Source organism: Epinephelus fuscoguttatus, linkage group LG18 (genome assembly GCF_011397635.1).
Source record: "Epinephelus fuscoguttatus linkage group LG18, E.fuscoguttatus.final_Chr_v1".
Classification (NCBI taxonomy): domain Eukaryota; kingdom Metazoa; phylum Chordata; class Actinopteri; order Perciformes; family Serranidae; genus Epinephelus; species Epinephelus fuscoguttatus.
Window position 1 is genome coordinate 22,820,566 of NC_064769.1, and position 21,440 is coordinate 22,842,005.

The 21,440-nt window shown below is 40.2% G+C and overlaps 1 protein-coding gene across 1 annotated transcript in view; it reads right to left on the bottom strand.

The window, feature by feature from the left end:
• Positions 1–1,469: 1,469 nt before the first annotated feature.
• The window catches only part of si:dkey-112m2.1 (transmembrane protein 132C), a 239,812-nt gene continuing 219,841 nt past the window's right edge, over positions 1,470–21,440 (bottom strand). The window contains exons 8-10 of the mRNA XM_049603788.1: positions 14,815–15,124; positions 4,224–4,415; positions 1,470–3,732 (exon numbers count right to left, since the gene is read on the bottom strand). Of these exons, the coding sequence (XP_049459745.1) occupies positions 2,650–3,732; positions 4,224–4,415; positions 14,815–15,124 (1,585 nt within the window). The 3' untranslated portion in view covers positions 1,470–2,649. The remainder of the gene's footprint in view (positions 3,733–4,223; positions 4,416–14,814; positions 15,125–21,440) is intronic.

Here is a 21,440-nt window from a genome sequence, read left to right on the forward strand (position 1 = left end):
TCCCTCAATGATTCAGGGAACCACCATACAAGCCCTGTTGTTAAAAATACAAGACAGCTAAATAAGAACAAAGCAGACAGCAAGAGAAAGAGCCTCGGCACTGTAGCAAAGCAGGAAGTAGTGAGCACCTTCTCCATTTTTAATCATACCTAAAACATTAAAATATGTTTGATTTATTATTTGACCATCATATTCTCACCATGACCATGGTGAGATGCACAGTGTTAATTTGGATACTGCACAGGCTTTTATTTTATAATGAAATTTATTGACCAAACATACCACTCTCCTGAGGCAGGTTTGTAAAAAAAGCATCATCATCACTTTGCGCCTTCTTTTACATTAAATGTTTACAACAAAGTCTAACCTTTGCAAATCTCCGATGCACAGGTCTTAGGCTTTGCTTTAATTAGGGAGCAAATTATATCTGAGTAAATTCATAGGTACTGTAAGTGGGTGAGACAAATAGCATAGGAAATGCCACATTAACATGTAATAAGACTGAACTAAGTAATCTCTAATTAGGTTGCCCTTTTAGAAAGGGGAGCATGTCTGTGATCCTGCGGAAAAAAAGACTAATTGTCTGAGAGGGTTAGAAGCATGTAGGTCTCTGGTGCACTTGGCCTAGAACCTTTTTAACAGCTGATGATGATACACAAATGATACTCACAGGTATTATTACAGGGTGCTTAATGCAGATGATAGGAATGTTTATTATGCTTAACTTTACTTCCAGCCTCCACTGGATGCAGTATTACTTTTTAATAGTTGTCAATTTGCCTTCCTATACTTAGGCGGTTGTTTTCTCCCACTCACTGCCGTTTTATCTGCACTGATGGGATCTAAGATGACAACTTAAAGATATTTTGTGCTTTTAATAGCCTATAAGCCTAGAATAAGCTTTTGCTAATTAGTCCAAGTGTGCACTTGGGTGAACTTTTGTCTCAAATGTATATTACTTTTACTTTTGCCTTTTATTTTTTGCTTTTCATCTCTTTCAAATCACAATATGGGCACAACAGCTCTGTAAGTCATTACCAACAACCATCATTATTTTTAAACCTTGCTGTTTAAAAAAAAACAAATGGACAAGATACCATTTACGTGACCATTTTGTCTTTCACAGATAAGCATCTACAACTCATACATGAGGTGCAGAAATGATGATGGGTGATGGGTGCAGGGTAACTTATCTCTCCTGCTTCAGCTGGCAGCTGTGCCGACCGTCAACAGCTACAGGCACTTCATTTTGATATTTGATGAAGCCACTGTCTGTGTACTCTCATAAACCAGTCAGATGAGCAAAAGCAGACAGACCAAGAGAAGAATACAACAGCCAGACCAATGAATCACACAGCAGCATAATGGAGAAGAGTCACCTTCACTTTTAATTAGTCCAGCAGCCAATTTTAAAACAGAGATAGAAAAGGAATGGACTTGACTAATGACATATGACAAAAGGAGCGGAGAGGTTGGACTTTGGGCGTTTACTTCACAGTTTGTTCATTCACTGTAATGGTGTTTTTTTTTTCTGGGATCCAAAATGTCATACACAGTAAAATTAACGACTGATTGTTTACTGATCTTCATCTAGGGCCATACAAACTGTAAACTGGACTGATTTTTATGGAACGTTATAAATGAAGGGATTGATCCATACATTATTTACTTGATTGTCTATTGACTCTCTTGATGGTTTTTCTGTTAAATGTCACAAATGCCTTTTTTGATTTGTAATATCAGGATTTAAAGTAGTTTAAAAAGTCTACTTTATGTGAAGTATGCAACTGAATCAAAGGGGGTTGCATAAATAATAACACTAACGTAAGAAGGGAAAATGTACGGGCTAACAAAACTTCTTTAAACCAATATCAACATACCGAAACCAACCCAAAACTGAGCTCCAGGATGAATGAATGCAATTATATTAAGCTGACATGTCTCCAGAGGTATTGGTATTAATTATCTACACACTTTCATTTCAGGTACCAGATCAGACACACATGCCTCCTCTTTAATAACATCATGCATGGATCCGGTTTCTGGAGACAAAACAAAAACTGAACTACGAACAAAACCAAACTGAAACCAAACGGCACTTTACAAAATGTTACTATACATATAATACCTCCAAATCAAACTCTGCATTTATATACAATACAAAATTGCTTTTAACTCTTCTCTCCTAGAATCTATAATTGCTGACGTGTGGTACAGAGCATACGGCAACTCTTAAAAAAAGCTCAAAAAAGTACAACAAATACAACATTAAAACATGATGAATTAATAAAGAAAATGTAAAACAAAGTACATGGCGCATAGAAAAGGAAACTGAACCTCAATTAAAGACAAAAAACATACATTTAAGTTAAGCAACAATATCAAGTTCACATTTTCCCCTTCGTATCTATGCTGTGGTGTCGTGGCAAGTCTCGTTGTGGTCCTTTTCTTTACTCTTTCTGAGTACTGTCATGGAAACAACAGAGCCTAAGTGCATCCTGTTGTTATGGTGAGAAGCAGTTCAACAGCCACCCCAGTCTTTTTCCTTCACCCCTTTTTCCTTTCCTCCTGCCAACCCTCGTTCCCTCCGTATTCTGAAGGCATTCAGGTGAGTTTCTCTTTAGTTCATTTGAAAACACCCAGCACCCCCTATGCAATGTTCTTAATTGCATTCTCATTAAGCTTTTCCATGTAGTTCCTAAGATCCTTTGAGTCCCCAAGCTCGATGTCCGGACATACCCATTTTATCTCACTGGTCTGCACTAGTGCTAATGGGCTGAGCACAGGACATCCATTACTAGACTTGACGTTGGAAAAGGTGGTGAACTTCACCCTCTTTCTCTTGGTGGTGGGAGAGTTAAGCGACTCATTCCTGTGATCTCTCCCACTCGAGCTACAGCTGCCCACGCCAGTATTACCACGCTGGATACCTCCATTCAGTAGCTGACTACCCTCCTCTAGGGTACCACTCAGCTCGTCCTGCTGCTGTTGCTGCAGACATAGCCCCTCATCTTGGCCCAGCCAAACCCAGTCATGGGCGTGGGGCATTGCCTCCGGGGCTTCCAGGGACAGTTGCTTGCTACGGTACTTATATGCATAAGAGATGCAGTTAATAAGAAAGACCAGAATGGCCAGGCAGAACACTCCCAGCAGGGCATACATACCAATCTCTAGGTCTGTCAGGCCTCGTCGGGACGGCAACAAGTCATCATCGGTGCTGCGGCTACGAGGCAGCTCTGCCTGGTCTGGATATTCAGAGAATTCATTTGGGACCCTGGCCCCGCTGTCCGCTGATAGACGGCCCCCATTAGGTCTCACTGGGACATGGCCCCTGATTGTAGTGGCTCCACGGTTGATTAACCCAGTTTCCATGTCAGCGATAGATCCGCCATAATATGGAGGATCAGGACGTGTTCGTCGGTCCCCTGGTTGTCTGTATTGCTCCTCTGGCTGACCAAACCTGGTCTGTATGTTTGCCATTCCAGTGGCTAAGACAGTGCGTCGTTTCCCCTTCTGGCACACCTCCGATTGGCTCATTTCAACGCGCACAAGCAAACCCTGGCCTTCCCCCTTAGCAACAATGATGGGCCACTTCCATGCTGCACTGCGCTGCACCGCCACCACCTGTTCATCCAAAGAGGTGGCTGTCAGGGTAAAATGGGCAGGGTTGTAGTTGTCTAGAGCAGTCATTGATCCATCGCTGAACTGAAGCCAAGCACTGATGAGGGCCTCCTGAGAAAAGACACAAACAGAAAGTTGTATCAGTGCAACAGCAAAAATAACCCTGAAAACAACACCAAAGGCAGTAATCTGAACACTTTTAACTAATGCATAAGAATGACTAGAGAATAAAACAGAGGAACATGGAGCAAAAGTGAGCTGTAATTACAGTAGAAAGGCTCATGGAAACAATTGGATATGAAACTATTCTTCTGAAAGCGAAATATTCTTTTCTCTCTAAGGGAAGAGACAGTAGCCTTTTTCCATTTGAAATTCTAATTATGGGAATAACAGAGCTGTTCAGTGGTTGGATATGCAAATCAAAGAGATGGCTTCACTATATCAAGAGTGAATTAATTATAAAAGAAAAACTGCAATGCATATCATAGACTCCATAATAACCCTGATTCAGCCCTGCACTTGTAAGCCACATACAATACACAGTGCAGTGCTAATACAGTAAAGACTAGATTTTCCCTTGTTTGAAAGACGTGGATTCATACCTGTTTGAGCGTTTCAATAACTTCCTGTGTGGTTGCAGTGGCGACGATGGCCCTGTTGCTCCCGGGGCTGAGCTGCAGAGACAGAGAGAGTCCAGAAACCAATTGCACCCCCAGCTCTGTCACACTCACTTTATCATCCACCACCCTGATGCTCCTCTCAGCCAGGACAGATGATGTCAGAGGGGACAGCACCTGAAACACACAGAAACACTTGCTACTCATGGTGGTCCATTAAGATCCAAGATGGTGTCACTGTGAATAAAGAGCAGTGTTAATTTCAGAGTTTCGAAGCACTTACAGTACCGTGATTCTGACACTTCAGAGTTTTACTTTTTAAATGAGACCATGCATGTACAGGCACTAAATGCACAACAAGAACAGCTTTCAATTTACTTCAGGTATGCTTTGGAAAGTGTTTTTGGTGAATTATGCAGGATCCATAAGACAAGATGGGACTAAATGATATTGGTGGACTATCAGACTGTATGAGCATCATGAAAGCGCGTGTCGTCTGCTAATAGTGGGATCCATAAGTCAGAGTTCACAGTGAATCTGGATACGAATAGTCATCTCAAATGATTTATGTATCATCTCAAAGTTTGAGATTTTGAGCTTTTCAAATGATGATCAGTTTGTGTGCTTGCAAAGTATCTTTTAATCTGTCAAACAATGCTGGAGTAATTAAAGTTTGTAAATGTTGCAGAAAAACATGAAGTCCAAATAAATTAAAACAACCTGTCACCTAGATTCCAATTTCTAATGGCTCGCCTAATTGAATTAGATTAAAGAGAGAAAACATTCTGACTAAAAGCAATGACTAAAAATGGACTGAAATGTAATAATTTTTCATTCACTATAATTGGATTAAAACCTTTAAGTTGCTGCCGGCTAAAACTAGACTGAAACTATGAAGGATAGAAATAACTAAGGTGTGACTAAAACTAATCAGCACTTTTGTCTAAAGAGTAAATCTAAAATAGCTGCAAGTAAGAGCCAATTCGCTAGTGCCCACTGTTGTTGACAGTTATGTCACTATAGATGATAAGGTGTGCAGTCCCAGTTGGAAAAATAAATCTGTTTTATAATCTGACAATGCCATGGTTAAGAGTTGGTTATTTTAAACACTAAAACGACTTGGCTATGGGAAGATCATGGTTTGGGTTAAGAAAATGAAATTTGTTAAGGTTAGGGGACCTTCACTGTCATGGTTACAATAGTAACCCTGGTATGGTTAAGGCATGACCGTGATCATGGTTAAAAGAAACTGATTTGGCTGCAGGTTTACTGGGGATGGACACAAGTCTCCTGTGGCAAAGTCAGATGGTTTAATGACTCGTTCATTCACCCTGACCACCTCTGTGGACTTTGTTGTGCTGCAATACCGTTACCTGACTTCCTCCTTTGCTTCCATTGGCCAAAATTTATAGGTAATACAGCTGCTAGTTGGCTTCGTCACTTGAACGTAAACAGTTTTCCTATACTTCCTATTCTTTTCTTGTGCCTCCCTGTCGTTGTTTGTGTACTGGGTCAACAAGAAATGTGTGAATGGAACACAAAAAAAATTGCATTTCCACTGTATTCAAAAATCTGATGTGGGATGTTTATGTGAATATGTAATGGAGATCACATGCAACTCTCCAAAGATAAAGACACATTGTGACATAAATGCAAATGCATACTCATGTATAAATGCTACTACATGCAAACATGTAATCTCTACCCTACTAACACATTCTCCTCCTCCCTGAGTTGCCGGAGGCGTAAGCATGTAAATAGTTGTGATATTGTTATGAGATGAGAATCCCTCCCATCCCCTCCAATTAGGGCTCCAGTCTCTCCTCCAGCCGCCCCCACATGGCCACATTTACCAGCCATAATGAACTGTCAGCACCGATCACCGCCTCATTTGTACAGACCCTTTTCCCTGTTTTCCTCCCTTTGGTTTACCTGTTTTTCATTTTCCCTTTTGCCTCCCCCACAGTGACACTGATATCCTTGAATGTTACAGCTGAAATCCATATAATCTACAGAAAAGGGGGGAATATGGTTTAACCTCATCTCTGAGATGAGTGCAAAGGTTAAAAAAGCAGACGGGTGGTGATTTTCACTCGAACAAATAAGCGTGCGCACTGATTGTCTTGAAGTGTGGGGATTGTTTTGTACAGATAAAAAGAAAGCAAGATAAGCAATGGCATAAAATGTTTATGTGGAAATTATGGGCTAGTGGCTTGTTAAAAAGGTTTCATGGGGAAATTCACTGGTTAAAGCTGAATAATACAAGAGTCTGGCCACACTTTTGATAGCTGAGGGGCGGTTTGATACCCGGCTCCAGTCCGCATGTCGAAGTGTCCTTGGGCAAGATACTAAGCCCCATATTGTGAGGCTTTGTGAATGGTTAACTGAGTAGCAGGTGGCATCTTGTCTGGTAGCCTCGGCCACCAGTGTATGAATGTGTTTGTGTGAACAGGACCCAGTGCTTTGGGTCAGAAGTCAAGAAAGGCACTATATAAATGCGAGTCTATACACCATTTACCAAAGGTATTCTCTGTAAAACCACAACAAATACCTGCTTTGCCTCCACGTTTGGCTGTTTAGATTCATATCATTATAGGTAAGTAACATCTGCCCTCTATATATTAATATGTCAAGCTGAATTCAAAAGATTCTTCGCAGCTATGATGCAAAAGATGCTAGATGCAGGTAAATAGATACCTAAGTGTAACGTTCAAGAAGTTGTGTATTAACTTATCAGAAGAATCTGCCCAACTTCTGAAAGAATCTTTCTCTTCTGAAGAAGGCAGAATGTTTAATCTATAACCCTCCACAAAACTCTTCACAAAATGTCAGAAGCATTTGTTTTTGCATCCCTCAAATAGATCAACAATCCTCTCAACCTAACCCTGACTACATATGAGCAAATGTCCAGACTTTCTGCAGCTCTCCTCTCAGAGATGTCAGGGATCCTTTCCTTGATTTGTGAAAAGAGTCAGATCCCTTCTCCTCCCCTTTATCAGAGTCCTTTGTCCAATTTTCAGAGATGTCGGTTCTTTTTTCAACCCCATTAGAGAGATTACAGGTCCCGTCTTTGGCATACATAGTCCTGAGATTCCCCCACCAGATGCACCTTGATAAGCCCCTTCCTCAAGCCAGTCCCAGAGTTTACAGGTTGCCTAATTTCACCCCTAGAGAGCAATTAAAGACCCCTTCCAGGCCTATTCAAAGCTGTCAGAGTCTTGTCTTGTATGATTTCTGTCCAAATGTCAGAGGGCTCTTACTACCTGACCCCACAAATTCCTGTTTGCACCAACGACATAACATACGATCCAGCGTTGCCAAGACCATGTCTCTCTGACTCATCACACTCACACTGCTACAAAGGTTAATAGCAAAATGTGTTTAGCATGCAAGAAGTCTATCCATAACATGCCAGAAAGACAGTGCTTAAATGGATTCACTCATTTCTCCTGATATACCATATATATACCAGATATACATACCAACGTGCAGCCGAGTATATTAATCATCACATTACCAATTCTGTGGCCGCTATGGAATCTTTTTAATACCTCAGTGGCCTTTTGAAATCCTTGGTTTTCATTTAATTGTCAAATCCACATCCTTCCTTGTAATTCTAAATAGTTTGATCAAAATAAAACTTCTAATATGTTATGTATTCAAGGCCTTTGGAAATGGGGACATATATTGTATCAGACCTTTTTTTCTTGGATGATTGAGACAGGGCTCCTTCTTTCTTTTTGAATGAAGGAGCTCTCAAGTTCACAGAATCCTTTTTACAATGTCCATACTGGCTTATTCCATGTCCCTCAACCAGTACATTAACACACAATAGGCACATTAGTATATTGTTGAACTGAGTCCACTTGCAACTGCATTTCCACTCAACCATAAGATAGAGAGAAGATTAAAAGGTATACTTACAGTAGTTTATTATCTAGCATGGACCTAAATGACTGAAATCCAATGGCTGCTAGGGAGGTAGGAAGATACTTAGGGTTGGGTACTGAACGCTGTACTTTTAAGGGTATCGACCAAATTATATCTGTACTTACTGAGTACAGATTCACAATAAACCAATTGCTGCGAAATTTTGGTACCTAAAAACACACGCTGTGGAGACAACAGAGTTCTACTGAGCTGCCAGATTCAAGAGGTGGAAGCCCCACAAACTCCCCAAAGTGGGGAAGCCGGCCATGGAGCTTCCCAGCAAGCCAAAACTATTGCTTCAGTGCCAGTAGTTTTGGCCTATCTGGTCTTATTCTGTACTATTTTTTAAGAAATATCCAAACATCACTGTTGTTTGTGATTGTTCTTTTTAAATTAGGTACTTATTTCACAGGATGTTCAAGAAAATACATTTTTGTTATTATCGAAAGAGTTAAGATACTGATATCTAAAGATACTGTACATTTGGTGTCTTTTCCTAGTGGACCTCCAATTGCAAATAATACTTAACAAGTTTTGGAAGAACAAACAACCTTTCATGTATCTTCTTGCCCAATGTTTGAATAAAAATGTATAGTAGAGGAAAGAAAATTGTGTACCATATGTTAGGAAATTCAAAACAAATATTTGTTTTTTATGCACACTGCGATTTACTGATTATTGTAGTCAGATCCTGGAACATCCCCTGCTGAAAAGCCAATTTATACTTACATGAACTGTGCAGTAGTGTGACTAATATGCTTAGAAGGAGCCAATCAATGGAGATGTGTAGCCTGTCCTTCATAAACTGTGAATAATACTCTATGGAAATAAAGGTCAGGAAATGATGACATTGAAATGGGTTTGTGTTGTTTTTGGGAAAAGTAGGAAAGGCAGTCAAATACATAACCCTGTTGGTTCACTGAGCTGAATTAATGCTTTTCTTTGTATGTCTATTTCACTCAGTGTTTACATGATTTCTTTGGATTAAGCCCAGAAGCTTTGTTCTAAATCAAGAGCATGTTTCATTCAGAATGATTTAACCTTTCCACAAACCACCTGAGCAGCATACTAAAGACTGAGAACATGGCTGACACCTTGAGTACAAACTGTTGATTAGATAGAAGAAAGATTAAATATCAAATCATGCCTGCTTTCAGTGGTACAATTAACCTTTGTTTTTTTACATAATTTGCATTTCAGGGGAGGAAGACCCTCACTTATTATAGGTATACAAGCAATTATTATTCATTGTGTACGAGCTTTATCAAGCTGCTCTGTATAGGCATCAAATAAAAAATATTAATTCCTTCATTACTAGAGGCATACAATGACACACTGTATCTCTCATGGGTTAAATCCCATGTATTATCATTCCTTGGTTACTGCAGTGATTAGCCTGGGATTTCAGCGTCGACAATTGGAAAGCACTTGTGTTTGAAGTCGGACTTTAAATTGATCTGGATTAAACAAATGTCACAGTCTCCTTAACACAGTTGTCAATACTCTCGAGTCCACTTAATTTGTTATGTTAAAAATCACAGAGGTGATGGAGCGAGCGAGTGCAGGAATACATTTTATAGCAAGAGAAAGAGTAAAAAGGTTTTTGCATAATTCCAACTACTGTTAATGCATTAATTCTGTTCATTAAAGTAGTAGTAGTAGTATTTCACTGCTGAAAAGATGGTCTTTTCATAAAACAGGGCTGTCTATGCAGTAGAAAGATCCAAATACTTTTGATACTGGTATAACATGACCAGAGAAGACAGAAAAAGGGGTGTGGCATTTGCTTTTGCTCAAGAGGTAGAAAACCTACCAGAATGCACCACACCGCTCCGGACCAGTGAAAGCTCCTGCTAAAAGATGACATAATGCGAGCTTGGCTGTTTTGACACAGCACTCTTTCATTTTACTGTTTAGTCTCAGTTTTTTCTCCATTTCTACAATACAGGAAACAGTATGGCACCCACTTCGTGTTCAAAAATTCTTTAGTTGCAGCCATACAGTACACTAAAATATGTCGCTGAAGACATTTTAACGTAAAAACGTAACAGAATCTTGGTTCGTATTTGATCAGCACTGCCTGGTTGCACTGCTTGGTCTGTTTGGTCTCACTTTTTTCAGCCTCTGTTTTAACAATATCAGAAACCCATATCACAGCCAAACAGGGCACTAAAATATGTTTATGAAGACATTTTAGGCAAGAAATGGGCAAAAAAGTAACAGAATCTTGGTTCGTATTTGATGAGCACTGCCTAGTTTGACTGTTTGGTCTCAGTTTTTTCAGCCTCTGTTTTAATAGTACAGGAAACATTATAAGGGGCCCACTTCTTGTTCACAAATTCCCATATTGCAACCAAACAGTGCACTGAAATATGTCTCTGAACACATTTTAGTCAAGAAATGGCCAAAAAATTAATAGAATATTTGTTCATATTTGATCAGCACTGCCTAGTTTTACTGTTAGTCTCAGTTTTTGTTTTAACAATACAGGAAACATTATGGGGCCCACTTCCTGTTCACACATTCTCATATTACAACCAAACAGGGCACTAAAATATGTTTCTGAAGACATTTTAGGGGAGAAATAGGCAACACAGTAACGAAATCTTGGTACATAGTTTAATTGGAGTTTGGTCTGAGTTTGAGAGATAGGGAGGGTGTCTTTCTTGATAACCTTCTATACTTTTTGTATCCTTGGTGGTGAACATACACAAAAGCGGAATCTGCAATCTGTAGTTCAAGCCACAGCCCAACAGGCAGCAAAAGTCTGATTTGGGCAGAGGGATGAGCTGGGAGATCTGGGTGCTGTTAAGATGAAGGAAAGTTTACCATGGTTCATTTACACATCCTACCCACATTGTTGTGATACAAAGCTTGTTGAAAATCAGCAAAGTTATCACTTTAAGTGTATTCGCCATGAGAAACCAAGCAGCTTCTGCCACCATGGCCAAAGTCTGAAGCCAAGGAGGAAAATTTGCACCACTAAAGACTGATAGCTCCTGCTTTTTTAGCCACAGTATTCAAAAAGTGCCAACATATTTCTCAAGATGTAAACCATAGCCTCAGAATTACCTCATGTCTTTGCATTAACATGAACTTAACTTCTGCCACAGTGTTGATGACAATTGATCCCAGGAAGCATGTTGCAGGGCTGCATAATTTTATCCACCCCCTAAACTAGTGCAATCACGCACACAGTAGGCTACATGTGAACTAGCCTTACAGACAGTGTCAAAATCAGGGCTTGATCACGAATCTTTCCAGTCACTTTTCCTTCCATACAAACCATGTCCTGCCCAGCAGTAAAACAGCGCTCCATCTCACACACGTAGTCACTCCTGCAGTGCACACAGCTCTTCGATTGATAAATAAAGAGAAGGAGATTATGATTCCAGTCCACTGCTTCGACAACGTGTTGTTCTGTGTTGTGCTATCTTGTAAATGCCAGATTGATGTTGATTTACGGTGTGAGCGGGCGCACGTGTCGTTCTGAGCAAGCACCTGGTTGTAGTGTTAAATAAATGGGATTGTGTGTGTGTGTGTGTGTGTGTGTGTGTGTGGATGGGAGAAAGGGTGAGAGCAAGAGAGACTGCAGAGGTGCAAGCTTTTATTGGGTGTTCCATGACGCTATGTTTCTCTGTCAGCTCACGATAGACTTAAGTATTTGTGCCATGCTGTGATCAATGTAGCTGCTTTTGTAAGTCCCTCCCTTTCCCCTGCCTATTGGGTCTTACTCCACATTCTCTATACGTGCATCTTAAGTCCAATGTCTTTCTTTATATTTTTCCTGGTTGTGGTCACTAAACACATAAGCTACTTGCTGTTTTATGCCTCCAGCCTTATTCATGTCATGTTTCCGGTTACCTGATGAATGTAAGTCCAACATTCACTTTCCTTTTAGACATGTTTCTGTCTCCCCCATCCAAAGTGGGCCGCCCTTCCACAGCCATCAGATAATATGATATCCGTATCTTTACTGTAGCTTTTAAACTGAGCCCAATACAGCAGATTTTATTTGCCAACATCAGTCTCCCTCACTCCTCACCTTCAGCTTCACCTGTCATACCTGCTGCTTCTTCACTTTTTGTTTGCCAGACATTTGATCGTTGTCTCTCTACTCCTTTCATTTTCTTGTATCTCTGTACTCTGTACTTCTTTTAGGAACCCCTGGTTTTTGGTGAGGCACTTTGACTTAACTAGTCAGGCAGCAGTTTGCCACACGTGTTTACATTAGCTGTGCTTGTATATCTGCACAGTAAAGTGCATCTGGGCCGTAACATTTCACAGTACTTGCAGGGGGTGGGAGTATCAGACAGCACACTGAAATGTGTTGTAATGATAGAAATACATTTATTTAGCACCATATAAATTGTATTGTCAGTGATTTAAGTCAGTAAGTAAATTACTGGACTTGATCTGATTCTAAGGTCGACCAAAGACCTTTTCATGGGCCACCCCTTGGTCTTGGGCCGGAGTCACCTGACGGTGAGCCTGTTGATATATGTGGAATTCATAGGCTGTACAACCACAAAAATATGCATAGTAGTGCATGTAAAATTTGAGCTCTGGCATAATTCTCAGATGTACATGCACTGGTGCCCGTAACTTGGTACAGAAAATTTGTTGTGCAGAGCTCCCAACTCTGACCCAGTGACTGTGAGACTCACACGATTGACACTTTTCACACACTCTCCTGACACGTGTGCATTTCCTCATGCAGTGAAAAACAAATTTATAACTGGTAATGTCATGGCACATAAAGGGGACACTGACAGCGCATGGACAGACAAGACAGCAGCACAGTGTTACAATAGCACTTCTGTTCCTGCTGTTACATAACAGTCCTTGAGGCAGCCAAAAAGGATGAAGAATGACTCACATTAGAGCAATATATTTATACAAATCATATCTAGTCAGTTATATGATAAAAAAACTCTTCATATTAGGTTTGCTAAGCAGCGCAATGTTCCTATGACCAATTTGAAGTAGTGTCACTGTACAACATTACTATATATTATAACATATTAAAATGTCCTCCTTTTAAAACATATTTCAAATTAATAAATGTTGTCCTTCAGAGGTTAACTGCTTTTTTGTGTAATCTTATGAAGGATGACCCTGTGATCAAGTGACCCTGATTATGACCATGTAAAATTTTTGAAAGGGAAAATCATCTCTTATATCCTCATATTTGAACTGTCATAAAAATGAAAATGTTACAGCGGTTGATGTTGGATTCTTTGGTCAGATTGGGCTGTGAAAGTGCAGACAGAGAAAGATAAATACACCAAATGGTGCAGTCAAATAAATGTTTTGGTGCAGGTGGGAAAAAATGAAATAAAATAAAGTAGTGCATGTAATTTTTAAAATTACATGCACTACTGCATGTATAGTAAGGAAAAAATTTGATCCATTGTTGGTATAGAAAATCGATTAGTGGAGCTTTTCCTTTTCTCTGTGTTTTTTTTAGAATATTCATTGACTTTCCCAAAACGAGTCTAGTTTCAGACCTCTGCATTGCCTCCCATATATCAGATTTCTTCACCATTCTACTTTAACAATTTAAATAGGTATGGTTTTGTGCGAACTAATGGTTGTTTCCTTGGTTGAAAACTAGAGCCAAATCAGAGTGTTGTAGAAAGGGAACTGTGTCAGAGTCAGACTGATGATGGAGGACAAATTGCCACAAGAATGGCAGGTTATTGTCAGGGTGTTTTCAGACCTAGAGTTGTCTTGCTTTGGTCTGAATCAGGGACTAATTTTGTTACAAAGTTGTATAAATACCTAGAGTTGGTTCATGTTCTCACGTCAGCCATAACAAGAGGACCAGATAAAATGCATGAGCAAGAAAGCTGCTCTTGATTGGTCAGAATTGAAGAAGAGTACACTTGCAAGATAAATGTGACACTTTCTAATGTCACAATGGAGGGACAACTACGCAGGTTGATGTTAGCGCTGCTCATCGTGGACTATATTGCTGTCATTGTTCATTTTAGTCAAACCATACAGTTTGAAAACGAGGCGCGGCTCCAACTAGAAAACAATGTTTTGATGCATTGGATGTGCTGAATGTGCATATTAAGGCAGTACAGGAGGAGGTGCACATTAATAATCCTCCAGGACTGTAACATGCTCATGTTTAACACAAACAGTGTGTCATGTGACTGCAGTTGGTTCAGATCCAGGTCGGAACACGTTCTCACCACAAACAAACTGCATCAGAGTTTGTTTGTAACCGGACCGAGACCACCTCTTCAAGAAGGACTCAGTCTGTTTTTTTTTTTTTTTGGTGCGCACCCAAATGCAATTGCTGTGTTCACACCTGCCCAAACGAGCCACACTTAGGGGTCAAACTAACTTGAGTTCGATCGCGCTGAACCAAACAGGGCAGGTGTGAAAGCACCTTTAGGTGACTTACAGAAATACATACTTTAAATCAGTTTATATTCTTCGATTTAGTTTGCTGCTCCAAACAGCTACTGCAGCTTCTGTAGTGACTGAAAGTTACATTAATGAGATGGATATGTCAGTCACGACTTATTGGTTTGGGTACTCCTGAACATGAACATGACCATGATAACAGACTAAAAAATGAATTAAAACAAAAACATATCAGGTAACCAAAACACACACACTTGGATACAACCTGTATTTTGGTGATGCCAGCACTCAGTCCTATTAGGACCTGGCCCTCCAGCAGTTGTGCGACCTTCGGGACCTCCACCCTCAGGAAATCCTTAACCAGCTGCGTCACCTCCACCTGCCAGTCACTTCCCAGCAGGAAGTTCTGCTGGCCCAGCCCGTCCTCCTCCGCCGCTCCTCTGACTTCCCCGGTATCTGCTACAAAGTGCGTGAGGACACGCAGGGTGGTGCTCTGATACTGAGCTACACAGCCGCTCTCTGTCCTCTCTTCAGCTGCATCATCTCCATCCTTGTCATCGGTGACCCTCTCATACCTGGAGGAATGTGAGAAGAGGGGCAGATGAGCAGTGGGTATGAAGTATGGCTCAATTACTTGAAGACTGTGAGAAATGTAGAGGCAGATAGCATAAGTATACTTATGTGTCTGAGGTAAAACGTACTAAAAGCTCTTTGTATTTAGAGAAGTCCTCACAAGAAAAAGATACTTTTGAAGGTTATCACCAGTGTAATTGTACTTTTTTCTATCACAATTCAATGTAATTCATTTTTCCTTATCACCATTAATGCCCATAAAGTCTAAACTGTCTGATGTATTTACTGCAGTCAAAGCTCCTACTTTCGGTCATGCTGCAGGTTTTCCCGACCTCCCGAAAGTCATAGGCCCCCAGTGTTTTCAAAAAATCCATTAAAAACAGCTTGCAGTGACAAACTGATGCCTTGCTTGCTTTCTCATTTTCTTTAAAAGGGCAACTGATATTTTTGCTGCATGCCTGCCATTTATTTGGCCCACGGCAAACACTTTGCAGATATAGCCATCTTAGAAAGATATGTTTTGTAACAAATGAATGTTTGCAAACCCAGTAGGGGAATTTCATGACACATTTGTTCTACTCTTTTTCCTCCTATTTAAGTCAAGTTTATGTGGCCCTTTATCACATTAACAGACCCCCATTAGAGTGGGGAAGGTAGAGCAGAAGGACAGGGATTTGAAAATGGAGATATCCTGCAAAGAATTATGGAAGACGGCTAACAGGTGCCACTGTGGCCCTGGTAAGACATCCAAAGACTAATACAAATAGACAGCATGGTACAATTTAAAAGATAAAATATAACCTCAAAGCAATTACCAGGAAAAAAATTCATATGGCACTTAGCTGTTTGATACAGGTTTTACTGCAGAGATATACCATTACAAATGTCATTACAATTCTGAAATACAAAATTAGAGCCGATCAAGGCATTTTTTAACCAATCAGGATTGGTTAATGGTTACCATGGCTATATTAAGTTATATAGAGAAGTCATTACACAGCCATCTACAACAATTACGAGCACTTCTTTCATATACAACACATTCTTACTCCGACCTTATCACATATCAGCGTTTGATTACTGACTTTCCATGTCCAGATACGACATGAAGGGTACCCTGGGTGCATTGGTTTGTTGATGTTCTGGGGCGCTGTGTCAAGTTCTGCCTGTTACATGCATTGTCTTCTTTCAAAATACACTTCAGTTTTCACAGGAAATTTACTGTTTACATACAGTTTCTTTCAAAATAAACGCACTATGTCGATACAACACCGCTAATTGATGTTTTTTATTCCCTCAACAACTAACGCACATGGTTGGGTGATGCCGCAAGTCACTGCCTGAGCACCAGATTTTGATGACTTTGGAGTGAGACCGGGTTGTCATATCAGCTCAGTGTGATATATCATCATATTAAATATAACATAGATTATCAGGCGCATTTTGTTTTTTCCACGATTTTAGTTCATTTTAATAACTCTTGAACTTATCTTACTGCTATTGTTACTCTATTAGGCACTGGTTTTGCTTTTGCTCCTTGAGAACACTATCTTGTATATTCTGCCAGATATTTAATACTCTATTGTTCTAAAACTAGGCCCAGTGAGAGGCCCTGACCTGGGGAACCCACTGGTTGTCTGGTTCTAAATGGTTGTGAACATTAAATCCTGGTTACTGTATTTAGTGCTACTGTAATTTGAGGCATTCACTGGCACAAGAATTTCCTTTGGGATAAATAAAGTTCTATTGAATTGAATTGAAATAAACACTCAGTGGAGTACAGTTTATGTCGGTAAGGCAAAAGCTGCACAAAGGCAACAAACTGTGGAGAATAGTCTCTTCAGACAGAGGAATTCCCTCGAGACAGTGACAAGGCCCAAAAGATTTAAGAGAAGGTTTGTTATTTTATACCTTTCTACTAATTTTGGAATAAATAAATAAACAAGGAACAGCTTGGATGCAGGGATTCTTTTCTTAATGCACTGCAGAGCTATTCAGTTGTCAAGCATATACATTTGAATAACTTCAATGTACTTGAGGTATGCACTGCGCAACTGTATTATACAGGAATATGAAAGTATCAGATCAGAGCTCGGTATTGGCAGACACCTGTTATTAATTGACTCAGGTCAGTTTTGGGGCAAAAAACTTGATTAGACATCCTTTACTTTTTGTTATATTTGCTGAAACTGTCACTATATCCTGACAGTAGTACATGGAAACAACTAATCAGAGCTGAGGAGTCTCTATTGCAGCTGTCACTCATGTCAATCAATCACTGCTTCCGAGCTTCTGTTTTTTCTGTTACTGCATTGCCTATTTCATGCCCAAAATGTTTTCAGAAACATATTTTAGTGTACTGTTTGGCTGTAAAATGACAAGGTTTGTAACCCTGCCAGGTCCAGCCAAAACCAAACACCACTCGCCGGCTGGAGCGAACATTCTTATTTTACAACTAAACCTTACACTAAAATATATTCCTAAAAACATTTATATGAGAGGGGTGGGGGAGAAGGCAGGCAGTCACAGAATCTTGATTCATATTTAATCAGCGCTGCCTATTTTGACAGTTTGAGAGCTGTGTCAGAGACTCCTCAGCTCTGATTGGTTGTTTTTGTTCAGGTGCGGTGGATTCTTGCAAATGTTATTCGGAGCAATAGAGAAGGCAGTGGAATTTTTTTTTTCCTCACAGATTATCTTTCTCATGCACTACTGTCAGGATATAGTTTCATATAATATTACAAAAACCTGTTCTTAAAAAGTTAACTGCAGCTGTAGGGGTCCATTGGATTTTATCCTACTCTTTAGTACAGTATCTTATGTCATGATTTACTGGATTTTACTGTACATCCCGAAGGTTGTATGTTCCAGTTTTTTCCCAAAAATACAATAAAACTGCTTTGAGACACAATCTGCTCCCTCAACTACTCTAATATATCACAATAAACAACAACATATTGTGTTTTTGGTGTCCATGCTGAGTGGTGGGAGCTGCAGTGATGGGTGAAATGTGGCCTTGGGACACAGATCCGCTCCAGAGAGTCAACGGTGTTGATGATGAAGAGAAACATTGCTACAGCTATTAGGCGTATACATCACTCCTATTCATCCGCATCCTTCATCTTCCATCACTCTTTATCACTACATAGGTCTATTCTGCTGTCCCGTGCATTGCCATTGTCATCTCTCCGTCTCACTGCACACCTGGCTCTCACTCTATGGTTTACACATCAATTCCTAACCTGACTTTCCTGTAATCTATTTTTCAACTCCCTCACTCTGCTTCTCTCTCGCACTCTCACCTTTATTTTCTTACACCTTCCAGCTCTGCCTGCATATCTCTCCCTAACAGTCAGGTGGCCAGGAGGGAGTGACAGTGACAGTTTCCATTAGGTTTAATGAGGCATGGCCGGTCAGGCAGAAAAACGGACTGACAGGTTAACATGCTGTGGCCCAATGGCTTGGCTTAGTTCCTAACCTCCCCTCTCCTTCCCCTCCCTTTCCCTTATTCCACATCAGTGAAGGGACGGCAGTCTAAACCAAGGTGACATTTGTGGCTGGCAACAGAAACAAGGGGTCAGGTCATGTTTGTAGCAGTGAGTGACAGGTCAGCCAAAGTGTCGGGAGTGTAATGAGGTGGCTTACACGCTCATGTGAATGCGAATGAGCGCACACAAAGTTTGTGCACGCACACATTGGTAAAGCAAGAAAACATTTTCTTTCCTGCATTCTCTCTTTGTTTTTTCTCTCCCTCTCTGAAAAAATAAGCACATAAACTTAACACGTCAGGCTTTATTCATGCAGTGATGCACTTGACAGACATGACGGATGGGATCAGGCATGGATAGCAGGGGGTATTTGTGTTAGAGTGCCACCCTGTGGGTTGTGGGCCAATGGGAGATGACACTGCAGTGACTTTGTGGCAGAGATTTGCTTTAAAAAGATGTTTCCTGTACAGATATTTCATGCACATGTGAGTTAGATTAAAACATATGCTGCTTGTGCTAATTGGGGCCTTCAAATTCAAATTGTGACTTGACTTTCTCACTATTTATTGATTTGAATATATCATTAACAGTAAAGACAACCTGTATGTCCCCGACTTTATCATGTAATCACTGTTTTCATTTCACACTATACATTGTGCATGAATGTAGTACCTTGCAGTGCTTTGTGTCCTCACCATCGCTACTGTGTGTATGATCACAGTAAATAACAATTATAATAGCTATTATTAAATGTAAATTAGTCAGTGTGCCTCAGTGATCATATTTTGATTTGAATAAGGTTATTTCTATTTTAATCAGCCGCATTCGTGTTTGGGAAAAAAAAAAATCATTAATTTAAATATTTTTATTACAACCGCCTTGTACACCTCACGATGCACCGCACAGATCATTGCGCACCTTGTCACATTTCTGCCTCAGGAATTTTGGCCACGCTCCGTAATGCTCAAAATTATTACTCATTTCTTATTCAGCATAAGTACCTTTGGGGAGGCCAGTCCAATGAATTATTAGAAACTCATTATACCACCTCTGCAGCTGCATTTTATGCCTCATACGTCTGCACCAACATTACCAAGCCAATTTATTGTCGCCTGCCATTTATTTTACCGAGTGAAGAATGTGATTCGGATTCACATGCAGGGATTGTTAAAAAACCTCTGAGGTTAATGTTCTAAATAAGGAAATTTAGACTTGTCCTGGGACTATTTTAATATGGCCAACTTGTGCTGTGATGTATGAGTGGTCACTGGAGGAAGCCAAAAATCTATTTTGCATGTAGGTTGTTCAGAAGTTTGGTGTTTGTTAAAGAGGGATCTGATGTTTGCTGGAAAAAGCTGCCTTATAGCTGCTGATGTAGTGTGGCAGTGTTCAACTCAATATAGGCCTAAATTTAACAAAAATATAGAATACAATATAGGACTGACCTGAATGCCTCAAAGCTTCAATTGTTACCATGGTAACTGATGTCAAAATCAGTATTCCAATACTCAGTTTTTCTATATCATTACTCCAAAAATCCCAAATTAAGACATGGTAATCCAACATTATTCATGATGCATCAGCAATAATGATCAGTTATTCTCAGACAAGGACATTTAAACTTAGTGACAAGCCTAGATTTGATTGTGACATTCTGACCCATGACAGGCTTACGGATAGGCTAACTTGATGTCAAAAAAGTCAAGCATCTGAAAATTTACAAAGATGACCTCCAAAAAGTCGAGAGCCAGATGAAACTGGCATGACACAAATCCACAACCAGCTTTGCAAATCACCTGAAAACTGTAACAGTTTTAACCTACATGCTAACAAACTGTCCAATTGACATGTTTTTTTTTTTTTTTTAACTTTCTTTGACTGAAAAGCGATGTATAAAAAAATGTCCCCTCATCACTAATTACCTACTGCACCACCCCAAAAGTTTCAACTGACCCTTCGCTAAGTCCCGCCCCCTGACACAGACTGGCCAGACTAATGATACTCGTTACCTGGAGAGGGTGGAAAAAGATATATGTTTCTTCCCTGTTCCAAAACCAAAATCAAACCCTGAAAAGTGTAGGGTTAGCTAGCTAGCTACTGAAGATATAGCCTACTGAATGTATATACTTGCTTCTTTTGATTTTTAATGATTATAACAGTGAAACAAAGACCGACCCTGCTGTACAGGAACCAGTGAAGGGAAGCAGGGAAACTTTGCCGATATTCAACCAGCTGTGTGTCATCACAGTGTGTGCAGATGAACGTTGTTTGACTTCCTTCTGAGATCCCTGCCCGTCCGGTATCCAGATGCTGGCAGCGGCACGGGGGCAAAGCCAAACACCGCTCATCTGCACACACTGCGATGCCACACAGCTGGTTCAATATCAGCAAAGTTTCCCTTTATATTCATTGTCTTCTGTGTCGATCAGCAGTGATGTGGTGGTTCACTTTTACACTGTGATCTGTAGCCTATAGTTCGGCTTTAGCTTCTAACTATCTTTGTCTTTTTAACCTGTTGTTGCTGCTGAGTCAGTTTGACATCCTGGATATATCCTTCAAACACAGACTGTAGACCCCTCTGTCTGCTTCTCTCTGGAATCACTGTTTCATTTCTCCAAAAATATGATATATTTCTATATTTCTATAATATTTCTTCAGGGAGTGCAGTTAGTTACAGTGTGGGCTCCATGCTTACTGCGACAGCTTGTCAGACCATCACATCGCGAAAGTTCAGTTATTTGCAGACACCTCTCACTGAAGCTTCAGTGTCCCAAAAACTGGTATTTGAGACAGCACAACATGCAACAATATAGATGCAATACACCATCAG